Source organism: Aythya ferina (assembly GCF_964211825.1).
Source record: "Aythya ferina genome assembly, chromosome: 3".
Classification (NCBI taxonomy): Eukaryota; Metazoa; Chordata; class Aves; order Anseriformes; family Anatidae; genus Aythya; species Aythya ferina.
The window spans coordinates 65,433,705-65,455,243 of record NC_140298.1 but is presented as its reverse complement, the minus strand read 5'-3'; the positions used below and the strand labels follow the sequence as shown (position 1 = coordinate 65,455,243).

The following is a 21,539-nucleotide window of genomic DNA, read 5'->3' as shown; positions in this document are numbered from 1 at the left end:
CATTTAAAAAAAATAAAATAATAATGCTCTCCAAGTACCACCTCAGACTGAAATGTGTACAATATAGTACTGAAGTTATTGAAAGAGGAGTAAAGATATAGCTTTAGGTGACTGCATCTCCAACTTCCCTTTACTTTTTATTCACCCAGTTTCTCAGACCACATTAAACCTATAAACCCATAAAACCTACACTGACAATGAGTACAGTTATATTGGACTTACCTATAAGTAAAGATGAGAAGGGCAGCTGTCCCTTCATCCACTCTTACTTTCCAGGTCATCAGCCTTCAGTGCCTCCCTGCACTGAAGCAACCCTACTCAATCTCTGGATCCCTGTAGGAATCTTTTTCTTCCCATCCCTGTTAAGCTTAAATTCCCATCTTTGCCCCATGTTCTTCCCTGCCAGCCTGCACTCCTTTTGCACTTCCCTAATTATCACTCCTTCCCTCCTCTTGTCACTCCCATTCCCCAGTCCAATGCTCTTCCAGAAATGCAACCTTTACTTCTGCTACTCTCCCCCACATTTAACAAGATATACCATTCTCAGTCTTTTGACAGTAAACTGTGAACAAATAAATTAAACAGTTTTACCGTCTGTCATTGCTAGAGTCTAAACTTAGCCCCAGTTTCGTGTAAAGCTGTTAATACTCCTACATAGGCTAGCAAACCATCTCGGAGAATTCCACTAAAGAAGCACTTGTTATGAATTACATATGTTCCTCTACTTTTGTGGCTGCTCTAGCTGATACCTGCAGAAGCTGAGGCAGCCAACAAGCAGACTGGATTTCATATATACAACCTATCCACCAACCACTGCTGAGTTTAAAGTTAAAAATAAGCCCTATCCTCTCCAACAGTTTATCACATGGCATTCACTTAGACTCAGGAAGCTTCTTTCAAGAACTGAGAGTTTGTTGCAAATAAGTTATTTCTTCTGAAAATGTTAGCCTTTTCATCATTAAAACACCATAATTTGACATAAATCTGTTGCCTGGAAGTCAGCCAGAATAAGCATGGATGACATTTATCACATAGCCAGTCCTTGTCTTTTTGCAGTTCTCATTGAAATACAGTGATATCAGGGCTCCTTCCAGAAACGTCAGATAGTTGAAAAGGTTTATGACACTAATGTAAGACACAGCCGTGAAACAGACAGATGCATATATGATATATATATATATATATATATAACAAGTTCAGATGCTTTTCTAATTCCTTTAAACATGTAATCATGGTTGGACATTTTGTTGTCATTTAGATGTATCTAGTGAAGTCTAATAGCTACTGTGAGGCTTCAGGGCTTGCCAGGAGCTGCAAAAAAAAAAAAACATCAGCCATCTGCTCCTTGTAAAAGCAGACCTCCAGTTTGTGTCTGGAAGAGAGAACTTGAGGCCAAAATGCAGCACCAGTTGAAAACTAGCCACACAACAAACAGGGGTAGAACCCTGCCCTGTATCCGAGACCCTTAAACAGTTTTTGGGATGCAGTGCCTTCCAGCATATCTGAAAATAACGCTTCATTTGCATTTGTTAATTGCATAGAGACAATACCAAGAACCCTCAGTTTCATCTAAAGACATCCTCCACATACTGGACTGGCTCAATGGAAAAATAAAGAAAATACTGATTTACTAATGCTTATCCCCAGGGTTTTGGAAAGAGCTACAGCAAATCAAATATAAATGCGAATCTACTCTGAGTATAGCTACTGCAAACCTTCCTAGTCCTCAAGTTTACGACTGTTCCAGTGTGCCTCTTCCAACTTTCACCTTATTTTTCTTTTTAGATAGTGTAACCTTGTAACTCTCTCCTATTACAAATTTCTCCCTTGCATTAAACCCAGGATATTGCTCTTTGAACAACAGGTGTTATGTTTATGATCATCAGTAGTGTGCTGTAATGGAGTGGATTTGTAGAACAATGATGTTCCTTCTAAGAACCTGAGTTCATGGCAAATTTTTTTTTTGTTTGTTTGTTTGTTTTTGAGGATTTACATCAGATTAACCATTGTCTGGTACCCAACAGCACCTGTACCATGACGGTTAATTTCATACAAAAGTAATTAACAGGGAAAATAAAAAGAAATTTACAAGTGAATTTCTGGTCCAGGTTAATATGCTGATATGGATATATCCACAAGCATAGTTTTTCAAGGTCATAACTCCCATTTCCATTGTATTTAAAGGTTCAACTTTAAGATATTAAAAAATAATTAAAAAATAAATAAATAAAAATAAAACCATACACTAAGAGCTCTTCCTGAAGTTCAGTAATTGAGATGTTCATCTGGTTAAGATATTCTCCCAGTTCACATTTAATTGTATGTTCAAATTTGCACCCACTCTGGATTATTTAACATGCACGTCTAAAGCTGCTGTTGGAGCTACTAATATCACATGCTTGAGTGTTGAAAAAGATATTATCTACAAACACATTCTGTTAAGTATATGACCTGTGATGTGGCACCAGCTATCCAGAGACTATATGTAATACATTGTCAACATACTTAATAGGTAGTTTTTCCAGATATTTTCTGCTTGGCTTTACTGGGGATTCTTGGTGAATGTTGTGAGACAGAAATGTTTCTAACACTTAAACTTGTTGCACTTTTAGTAGGGAAATATTTCAGTGGCTGATGGGAAGGGCTGCATATCTGTTTCCTAAATTATCTGTTACAATATGGTAAAATGGAGTAACTACAGAATTTCCTACACTATTAGGCATAAAGAGATTCACTGTTGGGCATAACTACCACAGCATAAATCATGCTCTCACCAAAAAGGATAAACTTCACATAGTAAATCAGAGTATATGACAACCAGGAGTGCAATGCAAGACTTGAGACAAAAAAAAAAAAAAAAAAAAAAATCACACCAGATAGCTAAAAAAGGAATATTTATTGTCATTTTACCTACACTAAGCCTTTCATAAGTATTTGTTAAGCACAAGCATGTTACCAGTGTTTTTGTGTTGTGTGACTACTCACAAGTGTCATGGTGTCATGATTAGGAGTTCTGATATTTTTCATTAAAATATGGGTTTTTCCATGAAAAAAATAGAATGTTTTCTAAGCACCACACCAACAAACAACTATTTTCATATAGTCAGATTTATACACTCCATATGCTTTGATGTGTTATAAATGTGTCCTTAAGCTTTTGAATGTACAATTACAAAGTATATCCTGCCTTGGAGAAATCAGGAAAAGTGTTCAAATTCTTGCACAACAGTGAATTTACACTACCATTAATAATGCTGTACCAAACATTTCATGCATCAGCTGTTGCTAATTCTATTAAGTAGCAATTTGACCAGCTAGCACAGAGAAGTGTTGTGGCAGGTCATGTTTTGATTTAATCTGTAAAACTGGAACACAAAAGCAATGGCAACAATACATAGTTTAAAAAAGTTAATGAATGTTAAATAATGTGAAGTACACAAGCTAGATCCTGGGAAGAGTGCTGCTACATGTTTTTTTGACAGATTGTCTACAACTGGTGGTCAACATACATCTGGACTGGAACTAGAAGAAAAAAAAAATCATTCACATTTATTTTTGCTAAAATATATTCCAAACTTCAGAAATATCTTGAGTATTCTAAAACTCTTTAAAAGCTCTTCTACTAAGAATGCCTTTTGCACTGACGCCATCGGAAGTGAAACAGTTGTGTCACTGTATGCATAGGTACTTCCCTCACTATGAAAACAAACTCATCATCTCAGATATTCATTACTAAATACACTTTTTTTGGATAATACTCCTTTGTCACACCAACTCCTGAATAAAGAGGATAAAGTCTAACAACACAATGTTTCTACACATCTCTTGTGGGGTAGACTTGCACACCTTCCCTGAACCCAGCTCCCTCATGAAGTGCCTGTCAAAAGCCTACAAGTGCTCAGCAATGCAAGACCCTGCATGCTCTGCTTTCTCTGGCTGTACTACAGCAAATACCTGAACATGAGAACCATCTAAAGAGCATGGTAACTAATAAAGTTTCTATTCTGATCAAAGACTGAGTGTCTCACAATGGGATAAGCTTTCAGGTACAGAGAAACACTTATATTAATTTCATCTGTAGACAAGGAATCACTTCAGTGATGAACTAATACAGGTTTTCATTGTAGTCTTACTAGATTTACATTTACAAACTATTCTACAGTACCACAGCAAGTCTAGCACGGTCCTTACACATGGCTTATTACTACACCTAAAGTAGTAAACTCAAGGGGATGAGGCCACTGTCAGAGGGACCAAGGTGTAATTGCCAGCCATGCCTCACAAACACAGCCTCCAGTGCGGCTCTGTCCCCTGCCAGCCAGAGCTCTCTGAGACAATGGCCAGGCCACAGCCCACATTGTAGCTCAAGCCATGGCTGTTCCAAAGGGATAAGACCAAGATGTTTGTAGAGGGGAGAAGGTTTAGTCACAAGGACCTGAGCTACGCTTCACCAGTTGTGTTTAGGGACAGAAAACAAGCCTTTATCCATCTAATGTACTAGCAAAGGCAGTCTAATAGAGCTGAGTGCTATCAGAACTGTAGCTGCCAGTAAGCCACAGGGCTGCAGCTTTATGTGCCATCTGCTACACAGAGCTCATTTTCTCTCATGGCAACCCTCTAAGTATTCTCTGGAAGTTTTTGACATTCAGTGTCATTTATTTTTCAGGGAGCAACGCCAAAGCATTTAACTGCAAGATAAGGTCTGCATGGTCTTCAGACAGTCCACATTTGGCTGAACTGAATTATCCACCAGGAAAGTAGTCTCCTACACAGGAGAACCGAACTCTGCTTGATGATCCTTGGTGTCCTTACCAGCAGGCAAATTTCCTTCTCAGCCTCACAGTTTAAAGGTTTAATCTGGCATGAAAAAAATCTGCTCAACCATTGGCAGAATTTGAGCTTAGAAACCCAGTCTTTAATTCAGGCTGCTGTACTTGATTGCTATGTTTTTAACTGTAGAAATACATTGGTCATTAAATTCTGGCTTCTCCAATACCTAGAGTATGAGTTATGGTTGGGCTGTCAAACTCAGATTTCAGTTATATTTCTGAAAACGCTCTGAAGTTCTCTGCACTTAAATAGATCCATCAGTCCTTCTTTTAATGCAATGCTAGTAGACTACTCTATTTTTCTCTTTAGTTACACTAAAAACAAGGCAATAAGAAAAACATCTCAGGTAGTTGTACAAGTGACAGACAAGAAAAATAATGATATATAAAATCATTGGACAAGTGTGTAATTCAAAATCAAGCTTACCAGAAAATTTACCAAATTTGGCTAAACATGAAACGTTAATTATTATAAGTTATTCATATAATTCAACAATGCTAATGTTTCATACTTTCCTTTAAAATACCTCTGCTTGGACAAAATAAAACCTTATTTGAAAATGCTTTTTTTCCCTCCAAGATGGTCATGAGTGTAGGCAGCACCCAAATTGCCAGTATGTCAACTTCAGTTCCCTTTTTTACAACAAAGCCTACTGATTAGAGGACCCATCTTTTCTTCAAGTTCTTTTAAATATACAGGTCTTGCTCTGATATCACAGATTCACAGAATTTTCTAGGTTGGAAGAGACCTCAAGGTCATCGAGTCCAACCTCTGACCTAACGCTAACAGTCCCCACTAAACCATTTCCCTAAGCTCTACATCTAAACATCTTTTGAAGACTTCCAGGGATGTCCAATCAGTCAATGAGAGAACATTGTGGAAAATAAAGCAATTGCTTAAATTCTTCTTTCTTTAGTCAAGATTTTAATTAACTAAATGAATTCCCCAAAATAAGAGTGAAGGTAATCCTTCTGCCATTCTGTGACAATTGCTCTAGAACTCAGGGATCAGCATATACCCACCCAGTCACAAACGTTTCCACCTGAGATCACATCTGTTTAAGAAGCTACAAACTAGGATTAACCCATTTCTGTGAAGCAGGCAGAAATTAGCTGTAAAAAGAGAAAGAGGGGAGGAAACAACCCTCATTTCTTCTAATCTAGGCCTGAAACAGAATCCAAGCTAGCGAACTTCTGACAGGAAAATGAAAATGAAGGGCAGAATCCTTGGGTAAACATAATCAAACCGTATTTGACAAAAGCATCTGACTTTGGAAAATTTAACTTCAAAGAGGCAAGTTGGTGGGCCTTCAATACACAGCACCTTGCAGTTTCACTGGTTTGCCCTCAGCAGCCAAAGGCACCTTTACAGAGCTGTTTACATAGAACGCAAAATAAGACAAGAGTTCAACACTGAATGCAACACAATAACAGGTACAGATGTGATCAGATCTGATGTAACTGGGCAGAACAGCCTGAGTAAATGATGCATAGCACAGTTGTTGGGTCTAACTTCCCATGCTCAGCTTTTGCAGCTGCTTAGATTTTAAAAATCTAAAATGCAAGATGGGTGTGAAACACCACCAAATCAGAATTGTAATGTATACTTATTTTAACAGTAATAAATTAGACAAAAAATGTCTAGATCCATTGATTTTTTAATCGGTCATGCAGCTCTGCAACAACAGGTACAGACTCCTTCACAAAATACAACTTTAGAAATAAAGAAACATGAAAAGAATATTCAAAATCCCCCAAATACAAATTGCTCACTGTCAGAAAGAGTGAGGTACAAAATTGCTCCTTGCCTTCGAGTCACTTTCTTACTTACTCAGATGATCCATATCTGTGACAGTAATGAGCTTGTCCCCATTTGTACACATCAATCTTATAGCCTTGGCAGGCTTAGCAAGCAGTACATCGTCACAAAACAACTTAATCATGCCGTACAGTATTTTACACAAGTAAACACTTTCAGTGAATTCCATGCATCTCAGTGTCCTTTTAAAGGACAGAAACAGAATTATAAAACATACACAGTCTTAGGAGAGAAGTAAACAAATAAAAAAAGAACAAATTGTTATACTTGAAAAGAATGGTGACCAAAACTTTACGTGACTTATTACTAGTGACTTAGGTAGAGACAAACTGGAATTCTTGAGCTTTTATAAGCTTTCTGCTGGGAGTTTAATATATACATACATGTATAATTTGAACACTGATACAAGTTCAAATAAATTACAGGAATATATTTGAAAGACATTGAAAACCATTAGGTGCTAATTTAAATCTGCAGAAAACCTGTTTAACATTTAAGTGTTTAAAGGAAAGTAAAAAAGTCATTAAACGAGCAATGATATGCTGTGTAAATACTAGATAGAAAGAAAACTGGTAAAATACTGGAAACTTGAGAGAATAGGAGAACAAATTGTCATTGGGGCTTGTAATAATATTATGTAAAGATAGCCAGCTGTATAACAAAATTAAATGAAAGTGTTTTGTGGATAATTGATAGATAGAAATAGGTATGTTTAGACACCCAGCTACAGGACTTAGTGTGATGAAATATCTTACTATCCTTTTATATTGTGGAGCCCAGAATGACACACAATATTCATGGTGAGGTTATATCAAATATCCTTTCTACTCTGTAACTGTAGAGGAAGCCTGAACACTTAGCTTAGCCTAGATACCTAAATTAGGTGAAAACTTTAATCCTAAGTAATGGGTTGACTTAACTGAGGAATGAAAGTTGAAGAGACAGAAGTTAATTGCTTCCTTTCATTATATTCATCTTTAGAATTTCTTCTGGTTTCTTAAGATGAGTATTTCTGGAATGAAAACTACAAACCATAACAGCAAGGAGAAACTGAAAAATGTTTGCACCTTTAAGTGAGTTTCATGTGACAAATTATATGTACATAATTATATATAAAAAACCTGAGTTCTCTTTCACTTACCTGAATTCATGTAAAGTCATTTCTAGTTCAAAAGCCTTAGGGGTAAGTAGCTCTTTAAAAATAGTTGCAGACTGCCAATTATGACAGGCTGAATCCATACATAATGCCTTCCGTTTCCCTACCTTGACCTTCTTATGCTTATCCCTTGTTTCAGCTACATCAGCCCCAACCAACTTTTGTGATACATTCCAATTGTGAGATGAGCAAATGAACATCTAAATTGCTGCCTTCAAGAAATACCTTGGCTCTTCCAGGAATAAAGTACACTGTTCCATTGCATAGTGATAACCTCTGAAATATCTCAAAGCTCCCTCAGCAAGAATGTGAAGTGACTGAAATCTTTATTTTTCTTTGTTTCATCTCTAAAAGCAACTTAAAATAAACCCAAGCTTTCAAAATAATAGAGAGTAAACTGAGTTAATCTACAGTAACCCCCCCCAAAAAAAGAGCATTACCATCCTGCATTTTGCTTTTGTTTTTATCAAAACATTGTTTTGATAACTATCAGCAACCCTAGTTCTATGTCTACTACAACAGCTGAAGAAAACTTGGATCCCCCCACTAACACATAGCTCTGAACTGCACAAATTCTCACTCAACCATGGTGTTATCAGTCAGGCAGCAAACACAGTAATCCCAGGATACGTCAGAAACATCTGAATTAGAAGCTGCATTCCCATGGTGTTCATAGGGTTTCAGCAACGCCAGGATTGCTTCACACAGCTCAATACAAGTATCTCCCACTCAGTTTACTGTTATCTTTCATCCTTGACTCTAACTGGCAGTTAGAGCTTTTGCAACTGAGGTACCAGAGCCTGCCTTTACCTTCAGCTGTTGCTCTTGTGTCCAGAAATCTGACGTATGCTCTACTATAAAGGGTATACCCATTTGCTGCACTTCCTCACAATCACAACCAGATAGCAAGAGTGGAAAGTTGGCACAGAGTGAACTAGCATTCTTGTAGTTCCTTTCATTGCAACACACTCAAAAGAGATGAACACACAGGACGTCAAGATGAACTAACAACGAGTTAGCCTCTGTGCACATGAGCTTACTCATCTCTTAAGTACAGAGTTTGCTGTTAAAAATAAGTAAATAAATAATTGCTCCTACTTTCCCTGAAAAATTATCAGCTATATTGTAAGGACTCTGGTCAAAAGTTACAGCGAAAAAAAAAAATCCTACCATTCTGTGCATAAATTAAACCTTAAGCATGCCATCCCACCCAGCCTCTTATTACTGAACTCTACAGCACTAAGAATCAGAATGAAACAAGCAGCTTATTTGGTAGTCATACTACTTCCATAACTAAATTTTTTCACCCAATTCAGAAATACACCTGAAGAAAATAATAATAATAAATAAATAAATAAACAAACTAATATGTAGTTGTTAGACCTGGGAAGAAAAAAATAAAAAAGAAAAAAGAAAATTTTGAAAATGAGTGAATATCTATTCTGTCTTTCAAGCAAGCTAATTGCCAAAGAACTATTATGAGTTTCATTGTTGAGGTTACCTATTTATCTTCTTGCACTGAGTTTTTAAGGTAAGTAACACCACCGAGTACTGGTTTACTGTTTTAGAAGAGCAGAATTATCATTTCCAATTTCTGCCTCCACAATTCCACAATGATATTGCTTGAGTTCTTCTTAAAATATTTTAAAATAGATAGGCATTTTCAGTAAATGCAGTGCTTTATTCAGATTCACTTCCCACAACATATTCATTTACTTCTATGTTCATCTGTTTTAATCACAGAATCACAGAATTTCTAGGTTGGAAGAGACCTCAAGATCATCGAGTCCAACCTCTGACCTAACGCTAGCAGTCCCCCCTAAACCATCTCCCTAAGCTCTACATCTAAACGTCTTTTGAAGACTTCCAGGGATGGTGACTCCACCACTTCCCTGGGCAGCCTGTTCCAATGCCTCACAACCCTTTCAGTAAAGAAGTTCTTCCTAACATCTAACCTAAAACTCCCCTGGCTCAACTTAAGCCCATCTTACATCTTTTTCTTTTCAGGAAATTGATTGTATTTCTCTGATGCATCATAAAAGCTATTAAGAAAGTAAACTAGCACTTAAGAGATCTTGAATCAATTTTCTACACTGCCCAGGGAACTCAGTTATGATGTGATACCTTGGTATATTTTATTGCATGTGTAATTTTAAGCCTGTGTAATCTTACCAGCATCAGTGGAACAACTTAGTCTTAAATTCTTCCTGATTTGGTACCTAAACGTATCTTTATATGGGTTGCTCAAATTTGTAAATATCCAGTCCTGAGACTCATCTGTTTGGACTATAAAGTCTGTCAGGCCAAAACTTTCTCCTTTGCAGTTTGTACTAAAAATATCACCTCAATGTTCGCATAACAGTAATGTTAAATAAATAACTTATAATCTATTTAATCCCTTTTGTAGTATTAACCTTTAGTTGTTCTTAACTTCCATGTTCTAATCCTTCATTACATAAGCACTATTATTTCTTCTTTGTTTTTACCTATCATAATAAAAAACCCAGACTGAATAAACAATAATCAAGATACTACTTCAATAGATGACAGTTTGCATCAAATATTAACCATCCTGTACATATGTAACATACACTTATCTAAATAATCAATTTAATATGTAAATATTTTCTTACTGCATGTGAAAACACAGCTTTTTCTTCTCATTACTAACATGATAATTTTGTTTTGTTTTCCTCCCATTTTAAGCCTGTCTGTCCTAAATCAATCATAAGCCATGTCCTCTGGAGTCTCCTGCACACTGAAAAAAATATATCCATCAATACCAACTACATGAAATATGATTAAGAGGCTTATTACATGATTCTTCTGAACAAGTTCTGTATAAACTCTCAGAGAAAATGTCACATAATGTCAATCATTGATAACTGAGCCTGCAGTAATACATCTGCTCAATGAAATCTATCTAAATATTGTTTTTTAAGCATTTGCCACTCAACTAGAATGAATCCTGTAAAATGAAAAGGTCAGCTCTCATTCCCAACTTAAGGGACTATATGGTTAAAGAGATTAAAAGAAATACAGGAAAAACTGAACAATATACAATTTTATGCACAGTACTGAAGGCTCACATCACTGTTATCAAAGCAAATTCCTTTGCATTTTTGCCATTTCTTTCAGTACATCAGTGTCAGACTGATACACTGATACACTACACCTAAGAGCATACCAAATAAATCATTTATTTTGTGCACTTGTTGCATTGCATTGTTAATACAGAGATAACGCTTTCCTAGTATCTTTGGAAACAAGTAATAAAAATGGAAGTAAAGAACTGCACTGCTGTTTAAAGGATCACAGAATCACAGAATTTTCTAGGTTGGAAGAGACCTCAAGGTCATCGAGTCCAACCTCTGACCTAACGCTAACAGTCCCCACTAAACCATTTCCCTAAGCTCTACATCTAAACGTCTTTTAAAGACCTCCAGGGATGGTGACTCCACCACTTCCCTGGGCAGCCTGTTCCAGTGAAGGAGCTATGGATGAGATTTGTGCATGTTTGTTGGGAGCCACCCAGCAAGAACAAAGTAATTTTTTTAATTGTAACAAGGCACGGGGTCTTTACTCACAGTCAAAATAAACAGTAGAAGCATTTTGTTGCTAACAAGTTAAATTTGTGGTTGAATCTATCTCATAGTACGCACTTTGATGATCATACTTTTAATAATCAGCGTAACATGTATTCTCCAAATTTCTGTTTAAATGCACGAGCATAATTTGAGATAGAAGTTAAAAGGACAGATCATAGCTTACTATTCCTGATGAGTTGCCAGTGAGTTCATCACTAAAAAGGCCTATGTTCAAAAGTAGCCTAAATAGTAGAAACAAATTAATTCTACAATTATGTGCAATCCCTCGTCAGAATAATAATAATATAAAAGTGTACTACCACAACTACAGTACCCTTAGTTTCACTATTGCAAAAGAAATGAGTCACTATAGGAGATTCTGGATGCCAAAATTACTTTCATTGTGGCAGAAGAAAGAAAACTGAATTGCAAGGACCGTGCCATGGAATACACTGCAGAAATCTGCAGTAATGTACAGCCTGTCCTAACAATAGTCACCCTTAAATAGGCCTGCCTTCTGGAATATAAAGGGAACAGCATAACTAAAAACAGCTTTTTTTTTTTTTTTTTTTTTTTTTTTTTTTTTACAGCATCTCCAGTCAAGCACAGAAAAGTATGAGTCACATTTGCAAATTTTGGCTTAAATTGGTGTAATGCTTCCCAGTGAATGCATAAGCCTATTGTTCCTTTGATGATTTTAGCAAGTGATATCAAAACCAAGCTCAAAATAAAACTGGAATAAAAGTCAGCTCTTGAGCTAGCACTTTACCACAACACATTTCATTCCAGGAGGCAAACCTGCTTGATATTTTTGAGGGGAAAAAAATATAAAAATAAAAATAAAAATAAAAAGAGAGAGAAAGTGTCAGCACATTTAAGAGGGGCTGCTTTTAAAAGCAAACTCAACATAGCAAGACAAGAAGTTTCTCACCTCACAGTATATAAGCCATAACTAAAGAGTTGTACGGAAAAGTTTCATTTAGCAGAATTGGAATAACATAATCTTAGTTATTACAATTAGCTTCTTAAGAAGTTAGTCATTATGTGACGTAAATGTCATTACACACTAAAATCCAAATGTACCAACCAATAGTAAACTGCAACAATTTTCTCCTATTCTGCAGCTTAACTGCAAAAGCATGCTTGTTATGTGAGAAGCCTAATGCTGCAACTTGAAATGGTCCATTTTATGAAGGTTTGTACCAGATACTTTCATATCCAGCCCATTTCATAAAGGGTTGAACTAGATACAGTTTATATTTTTCAAAAAATTCTGTTTTTCCATTATGACTATAAAACTATTTTCCATTATGATCACAGAGTAACTTTGCTAAAGTACCACACCTAATACCCACTGATATCTTTATTAAACTATTTGATAGAAAACCCAAAGAAGAAAGCCAGCTCAACGACCAATTTTTTCTTTGGTTTTCCATATCCTTTCACTGAGAAAACCTACAACAGCAAATAAGTATCCCCTACTTGCTAAATAGAAGAAGAATGTCTTGACTAACCAAGTTTTTGCTAATATTACAGTCATTTCTCACAGTAGCTTTCATCATCAGCTGAGCTCTGCCTCGATCAGCTATTTCTTCTGGAACAAATGCCTCTATAAACTCATCTCTTCATTTTATTTTTAATAGCCTACATTTGGCTGTTCTCATTTAACCTTTAACTTTTCCTTCATCTCTGACAAACAAAACCCCTCCAAAACCCTAATGATGTCAATTTAATTATCCCCAAAGATTCCACATGCTTTATATCTACTCCTTTTGTGTTGAAATCAGATTCTGGAAAGTCAGGTACCAGGTATGAGAGCTTCTAAAAACACAGACATTTTATAAGTTATCTAAGTATCTAGTAATATTGCTTTCAAATGGGCTTATGTACAGTTGTTGCTTGCTTTTATAGCTGGTACTCTATAAATCTTGGATTCTTATTTCATCCATAGCTGAGAATGCTCTACACAGCTGAAATGGTAAATGGTTTACTAGATTTTGAGTTTTGCACACACATACATACATGTGCAAAATTGTATAAATTTTATACATGTAAAAGCAATACCCTGATCTGGGAATGCCCAAGCTAAGCACAGGTGGAGAATTCACAGGGACACATTAAGTTTAGCCCATTAGCTCTTTTTCTCCAGACATCACAAACAGCTGATGAAGAGAATGTTATGCTGGGCTCTAACCATTACTTTTCTACAAAGTGTTAAAATCGTTTTTGTGAATCCAAAGTTCTTCAAAGGCATTTAAACTGAGCTATGCAACAGAGGAAAGAAAAAGAGAGGTTTTTGCCTGGATAAATGAGTGCCTGAAGATGGGGGAAAAAAAAAATACATATATATATATATATGTATACATATATATATGAAAAGAGCTGGCCAGTTTTTACAAGGGAGTGATGATTCCAGTGGAGCACGTCAGTCTTGCATATTTAACATATCCAGAGACAATCTGGAAAAGGGTGAGACCAGTACAGCTACAGCATCCATTGAGACAAAGCTATTCCAGTTAGTAAGGGCACAATAAAATGTGATAAAGTGTGAAAGTATTCCATGAGATGAGTGATAGGGCTAAAATTCATTGTAGAGTGATGCACATGAGAAAAAACATCTTAAATTTGGAAGTGATGCTATCCCACCTGACTATCACATCTCAAAAAGAGAAGCCTTACAGTATGAGACTTTCTTGAAGGTGTCACTTAAGTGCAATGGTAAAAAAAAGGAAAAAAAAAAAAAAAAGTTTTAAAAAGCAATCAAAACTCTTAGACTTTTTTTAGTTGAGAAAGAAGAAAACAGAAAACAACCCTGTGCCCAGGTAGAAGACTATGTTTTGCCCAACATTGCACACAAATCTCACAAAGGATATACTAGAAAAGATCCAAAGAATGATCAAGAATATGGAACAGCTTCCATTTGAGTAATATCTGAGAAAGTTAGAAGCCTCCAATCTGAAAGAGAGATGATGATTGAGTGCCATGAGAAGAACACCTAGGAAATGACAGTTTGTTGTCTTTATCAACAGAAGAACCAGAGAAAATGAAATGAAACTGGTAGAAATTGGTTTCAGAAGAAAAAAAAAAAAAGTGTTTTCTTCACACTAATGAAGTGGTCACTTGTCAGAGCACACAGTGGACAACATTTCTTGCACAACCTCAATGGGAAACAGGATAAAAGCTTGGATGAGACACTTATTTAGGGTTACTGAATAGACAGAAATCACACCCTGCTCTGGGAATGCCCAAGCTAAGCACAGGTGGAGAATTCACAGGGACACATTAAGTTTAGCCCATTCGTACTCTTTTTCTCCAGACATCACAAACAGCTACTCCTAAATAAAACAGCCAACAATCTGACAGTGAGCCATTATTCGTTCTCACCCAATGCTGTTAAAGGTACCTCCTTGTTTTGAGGCTTTACTTGTTAATCAGAGAAGCTGTTTAATTCATTGGTCACTTGCACACTAGGTCATCCAGTAAGAGTGGATTGGGACTCAGCCAGGTTTTAGATATCTAAGTTTGAATACAGGTTAATTTAGGGAGATTAACTCCTGACAAAGATAAGCAACCAGCAGCATTTTACAGCATTTACCAACAGCATAAAGCTGTTCAGAACAGTCAAATGTAGAGGTTCTACTGCTTAAATCCAACCTTTTATTAGATGAATGCCTACACTGACAAGAATTCAACTAGCCAATACTGCATTTCAGGCTACTAAAATGAAGTTGTTAACAAGGTACAAAAAATGGCATTGCTGACAATGAAGAAACTGATTTTCTTTTTTTTATAAGAAAGATATTTCCTATAAAACTTCTAACAAGCATAACGTGCAACATAAAAGGCAATATTGGAAAATTGAAAAAAATAATTTAGAAACAAATTTAGATGCCACAGTGAATCTATGTGGCTGAGGTCTACCAAAGTCATGTTAGGCAATTAAAACAGATGAAATACTTTAATTTCTCAAACACACTGTAATTTCCAACTGAGAAAATGAAACTAAACTGATCCCAAGAAAAGTTTAGACATAAGAAATGTTTCCCAACCTACTCAGAAAGCTTATAGCGAGGGTAACAGCCTCTTTTAGAACAAAGTCTCAGCAGAGAATAGATGTTACTAGAACAATAGAATTTATTTGGTCCAAATGCAAAGAGCTAACATTTTTTAAGATAATCTGGGAGAAGGATTTCTAAATAAGCAACCATTCCAGGTCATAATAGCATGTTAGAACTAGAGGTCCTTACAGCTACCCCTAAAATCTGTTAGGGAGAGCCTTTTCGTCTTTATGACTTATGTAACAAGACCTTGGAAACTATTTGCTTCATACAATCTTTCATACCTCAAGAACTTGTTTACAAAAACCAGTTCTTTAACCTTATGAGGAAATGATGGAATATATTACAAAATAAGAACAATCAGCACTGCTGTGTACACAGGAGGATATATACTCTGTTGACAGGGAGGAAAGAGAACAGGAAAAATTCTGAAAATAAAATGTTTAAAAATCAACTGTGACAGTTAGAAGTATGAAGACTGTAAACAAAATTAGCATCTATTAGGTGAATTTCAAAGAAAGATTCTTTTAAGAAGAAAATGTGCTCATTGTGGGCAAAAAAATTGGGATATTGCCGACATTTTAAAATCTATTCTAGTTAATTGATATAATCCTGTCAATCCAGGTAACATGGAAAACGTACATCTGAGAAAAAAAAATAATCTAATCCTATGACTATAAACCACTCAAATGAAAAATAAGGAAGGAGAAAGGAGTTGTTCTGACTGGAAAACCAATGCATTTTGTACAAGAAAAGCTTGGTGTTACATAATCACCTGCCAACACTGTAAATGCCTACTAATGAAGTCATGCAGTAACATTTCATTTTGCTCCCAGAGGGGAAAAAATAAAAAAAAAAATCTTTTAATTGGAAATCACTTAGCTTGCTAGAGCTATCACAATTTATGTATACTCACTAAGTAAACCTTCTTGTCTCACTGCAATAGACTGAGACAAACAGCAAATTGCAGTATATCACACAGAAAACTTTGCCTATAATGCTGTTTGTTACTTAAGAAAAGAATTCATAAAAATACATTTATTTCCTATTATTTACATGAGTCTATAAGGGTAAGAAGCTGACTCCTGTGTACCCTAGCTCATTTTGAAAGAAGAAGAGGTCCTCCAGTAGATGGTGTAAAGAAAGGAAATTGAAAGTCCTAGTCCTCAAGTGCTAAAAATCTCAACTTAACTCTGTATTTTGTCTATGGAGGAAAAAAAAAAAAAAAAAAAAAAAAAGTCATACACATGGAGTATTTTTGTATCTAAATGATACAAACTCACAAATCAGGTGTTATACTTACGACAGGCAGTTGGACTCAATAACCCTTGTAAGTCCCTTCCTACTGAACTATTCTAATTTCTAATTTAAATACTCATGTTTCAGCACAGCTGAAACAAAACTATACCAACTGTAAGCCAGGAAGGCAGTCTGTTACCTCTGGAGCTGGTCAAAGCTCAGTATCTGATGAAGTTCAGGTACCTGTGTTGTCTTAGAAAAGCAAATGAAGAATTTATCCCAGGCTGTAACCCCAAAGAAAAATTGATAATAACAACTAATGTCTGAAATTCACCACTCTTTTACATACTCCAACTCCCTCATCCACTTGTAACGGGACACAGAGTCATCCTTTTAAAGTGTAAAAGTTTCTGTTGCAGTAAAACAAGAAAATAAATGGCAATTTGAAAAGAAACATGCTGCTCGGCTGATTTGTTATTCTCATCAAGAAAGTACAATCTCAGCAGTAGCTCCATTTAAATCAAAATAGACACAGAACATGTAGAAAACTGTATGCAGGATCTGTAAGAAGCAAATATCCAGACTCTTGTACGAGCTGTTTTTAGAGAAGTGGCAAAAAATAAAACAAAAATAAATATTCATGCTGACAGAGCCTTGAGTACAATTGGGCATGCTTCTTGGGAATTTATACCATCAGAAAAACTGGACAACAGCCACACCAGATAGAGCTGGAAGTAGGCTGGTATATTAATCAAATCTGTGAGCTACAGTAACCTGAAGCTATGAAAGGCAAGTTCTGTGTGTCACATTGATGTATAGTGTTGTCATCTTGATTTTATTCATGGTTACTCCAACATCTGATGTTCTCAGCATCCTATCCCCTGCAGTTCTGTGCTTACATAAAAAAAAAAAATCTCTCAAAAATTAGTGAAAGGTAAACTTATCTTGTCAATGACATAGTTAGAAAGACCACGAGGTTCTTCCAACAAGTCCTCCAAGAAAATCCAGGAAAGCTAAGGGTAGAACTCACCTTATGTAATTTTAACAGCTAAATATGAAGCACTGAAGTCTAGTCTTTATGACCAGTGGAGAGAAATCTGGCACTTCCATATGGTGATTCATCTCATCCTAAACAAGTCTTCTATCCTCCTTTACCATCCTCTGGAGATATCTATTTGTCTTCCTTGACTCTGAATGAAAATTGCTATCATTCTCCTAAATCTTAGAATACGAATACTTGGGTAGCTCAAATCAGGCAAAATTCCCCTAGATATAAAAACATTTATAATCCCAGTTTAAATTTAAAAACTATTACTTTTTCATCAACCCTTGTGTGTTTTTTTTTTTTAAATGATTACATACTATATTCCCAATTCTAGTCACTTTTTCACCATTTTTCTACAGAATAAATCTAATAAATCAAATTTTATTTCTCACTTTTTTTTTTTTTTTTTAAACAAAGCTTTTTGTCCATTAATAATAGAAATCGTTTGACTGATCTCAGGAAGCAAGGGTTTCATATTTATAGCTGATACTTGAAGTTTGAAGAATAGGTCCTACCAAAACATAACAGTTTGGGGACAGACCAAGTTACCAAATGCTGCATAAATCATTTAGTATTTTTAGTAGAAGAGATTTATATAGCAATTATTAACTTGATCTACTGTAAAGCTTTTTTTCTTTACCAAGGGGCATTAAGATTTTAATTTGCAGTAACCATTCAGCAAATAGCAAGTAACTCAACTGGAAGTGACAAGCTGAGTCACTGTGTCCCAAATCTTAAGGTCAATAAATAAGTGACTAAGGTAGAAGCTGTTCCTACCATAACACTTGAACATGGTACAGCTACCCACTCTATGATGTTTCTATGCACTGAATACAAAGAGCTCTGGAAGGAATGCATGTTCACAGGTCTCAAGGAACCGTGTGGCACACTTACTAAAATATTTCAGCCAAGCCAGAAAAGCAGTCCTGCAGTATATCTACCATCATCAGGTATACTCACTGGAGCTAGAGAGCTCCCAAATCCCTCTTTATCTGTGCACAGAGGTAAAGGGAAGGGGCAAAGGGAAAAAAAAAAAAAAAAAAAAAAAAAAAAAAAAAAAAAAAAAAACAGTGCTAAGCAATGTGTGACAGCAGGCAGGGCACCACGACAAAGCAATATTAACAGCCACCGCAGCATAAAGTCTGCAGGAGCAGAACACAGAAGCATGAAGACAAGCTCAAAAAATGAGCAATCAATTGGCTCAAAGTCATCACGATAAAAGTAACATCAAGGTAATATCTCTTTCTTAAATACATAGAATAATTTACTCAATTCTGACCAAAAAAGAGACAACTCCAAAAGAATTGAAAATTATGCTCAAGTAATAAGGGATACAGAAAAGTTGCTATGCACTGTATTACTATTCTAACAGAACAAAAAGGTCACCATAATGGTGCTTGTAGCAACACAATTACAGCATAAGCAAAATATTAAATAAACTTGGTTTGTTACAGAAAACAGACCTTTAAATTAATTTCAGCTTTAGTCTCTGAATAACAACAGAATGACTCACACTTTAAAAAAACACCAGCCAACTGAAGAGCAACAGACAGTCCAACATTCTGAACAGATATACTATAATGAAGGTTGGTAGCTTTGCCTCTTACAAAAAAAATGCTTTTTCTATTAGAAATCTCAATTGTTCAACTACTCCACCTTTATCGTGTGGGTTCAGTTTTCCATGCTGAGTACCTGATTTAGTCAGGTTTCACAAAAAGTATTTTAACCTTTACATGTCAGGAACATTTGCTTCTGAAAACAAGCTTTATTACACTCAAAACATTACTATGGGCTCTGAGAGAAGAATAGAATTACCAGTCCTCTTTGAGAATAACCGTTTACTTTCCTATAACAATTCACTCTCAAGCTGATTTAAATTATATTTATTAAGATTTCAATTTCCTTTCTCTAAATGCCCAAGTTCTTAAAAAAAACAAACAAACAAAAAAAAAAAAACACCTTCATCATGGGGAAAAAAAAAGTCTAAATATTTAATAATGTTAAAAAGAACTTAATTATGTCCTCGATATTTCTATTTGCATTTCTTTCCTATTGTAGGTATGTGGATATTTAAAGTTGTATACTCTACAAGATATAAATTAATACTGAATTTTCCTCCAGGCTCAAATTTACAGTTTATTCAGTATAGTGTGGATAACCTTTCTCCCTTCTACACTTGGAGTAATTTTCAATATTACTGTAAGAAAATAATAAAAAAATGATAATAATCTTTGGACTTACTCGGAAGTAGTCACTACAGGCTGCCAGGACTGCCTTATGCGCATGGAATTTCTGCTCTTCAGCAATAAGGGTGATATCACAAAGTATGCCATCACTTCGTTGCTGATTCAGGGCTGCCAAGACAGCATCATTATGGGAGCTTGACTGACAAAGCCTCTGACCTGTCAGCATTTCCTGAACGCTGAGAGGAAAAAGGGAAAAGATTTTATCAACTAATGTAGGAAACAAGTAGATTCTATCAGCAATATAGAACAATTTTTTCTTGGAAAGTCATGAACCATATCATGCAAAATCTTTTCACAGGACATCCATCACAAGAAAAGCTCAGTATAACAGTATTATGAAACCTGATTATATACTCAGATTTAAAAATCTCAATCATTCTCATTTTCATTTGCTTCTGGATGTCAGCTGGACTCACAGAATTAACTCAAAATCATTGTAGAGCTAGATGAGAAGAATAAAGCCCTAGGTCAACAGAGTGACAGAAAAACAACTCTTGAGTACCTCAAATTAATGCATTAGTGGAAAGGAGCATGCATCTGTGTAACCAGCCCTACTCAAAAGAATGAAGACTCTTGGCCTCAGGTGGCCTGTTTAAGCCTGATACTGGATTACTGTAAGTTTTCAGATGATTTAAGGTCATTTGCATTTATTTTACACTCAGGCCTTCCACCACCTCCAAATATCTCCTTGCATGAATGCAGGACTTCTGTCATCCAGCCTAGGATTGTCTGTTTTCAGCTTCCTTAGAAATCAGACAAGAGGAGAAGGAATATAACTGCAGATGCATTTTTGTGTGCAAACATAGTCATAAATAAATACAAATAGAAACAAACTAAAAAAAATCTGCAAAGTCTTTTTGGGACAAAACAATGTGGTTCATCTGAAATCTGTGAGACATTTAACAACTCATATTGCCTGAGCATCTAGGTCTTTCTGGAAGATAAGTTTACAGAGAATCATTCATGAATAAATCAAAGGGAAGGTATAAAAAAAGCAATTTGATTACAAGATAAATAAGCTCCCATCCTTCCACTAAAATCATGCAGTTAACTACATATGCAAGCTATGGCAGCAACTGTGTGGCTGCTATATTCTTCATTCCCATCAACACTCACTCTGTATAATATATCCCACTCCTATCCTTTGGGCTTCTGCAAACTAATGAAGACCTGCCTTGCACGTTGTTTGCTCTAATCTAATCTTTGAAAAGAGACAAAAGCTAAGGTGTTATTTCTGGAAGAAGGATGGCTAAAATGAATTTACACATTACACATACAGGAGAACAGCCTGTATCTGAATTTCAGTACCTTCTCTAATTGTTTAGGTTTCACATATGGATATAGCCTACATTTCAAAATAACTCATTCAAATGAAACTTTGTCCTGAATTCTTCCATTTGTAGAACTCCAACGAAATTCTAATGGATAATTGTCAACAAATCTAACTCACTAAAATAAAATGTAAATATTTCTAACAATTTTTCCTTTCTGCAACTTTTATAGCAGAGTGATTGAATCAAACAGATGCATTGTTTTTGGCAAGCAATGCTACCAGTTCAA

At 35.7% G+C, this 21,539-nt stretch overlaps 1 protein-coding gene across 16 annotated transcripts in view; it reads right to left on the bottom strand.

The window, feature by feature from the left end:
• Positions 1-21,539, bottom strand: part of KLHL32 (kelch like family member 32) — a 123,421-nt gene that overhangs the window by 72,168 nt on the left and 29,714 nt on the right. For 14 of the 16 annotated variants that reach the window (XR_014690667.1, XR_014690668.1, XR_014690669.1 and 11 more), the window contains one exon: positions 19,975-20,155. The exons of the other annotated variants lie outside the window; for them this stretch is intronic. Coding sequence is in view for 10 of the 14 variants with exons in the window: in XM_084512314.1 (XP_084368440.1) it covers positions 19,975-20,155 (181 nt within the window). In the remaining 4 variants the exon portion in view is untranslated. The remainder of the gene's footprint in view (positions 1-19,974; positions 20,156-21,539) is intronic. 16 annotated transcript variants of the gene reach the window in all.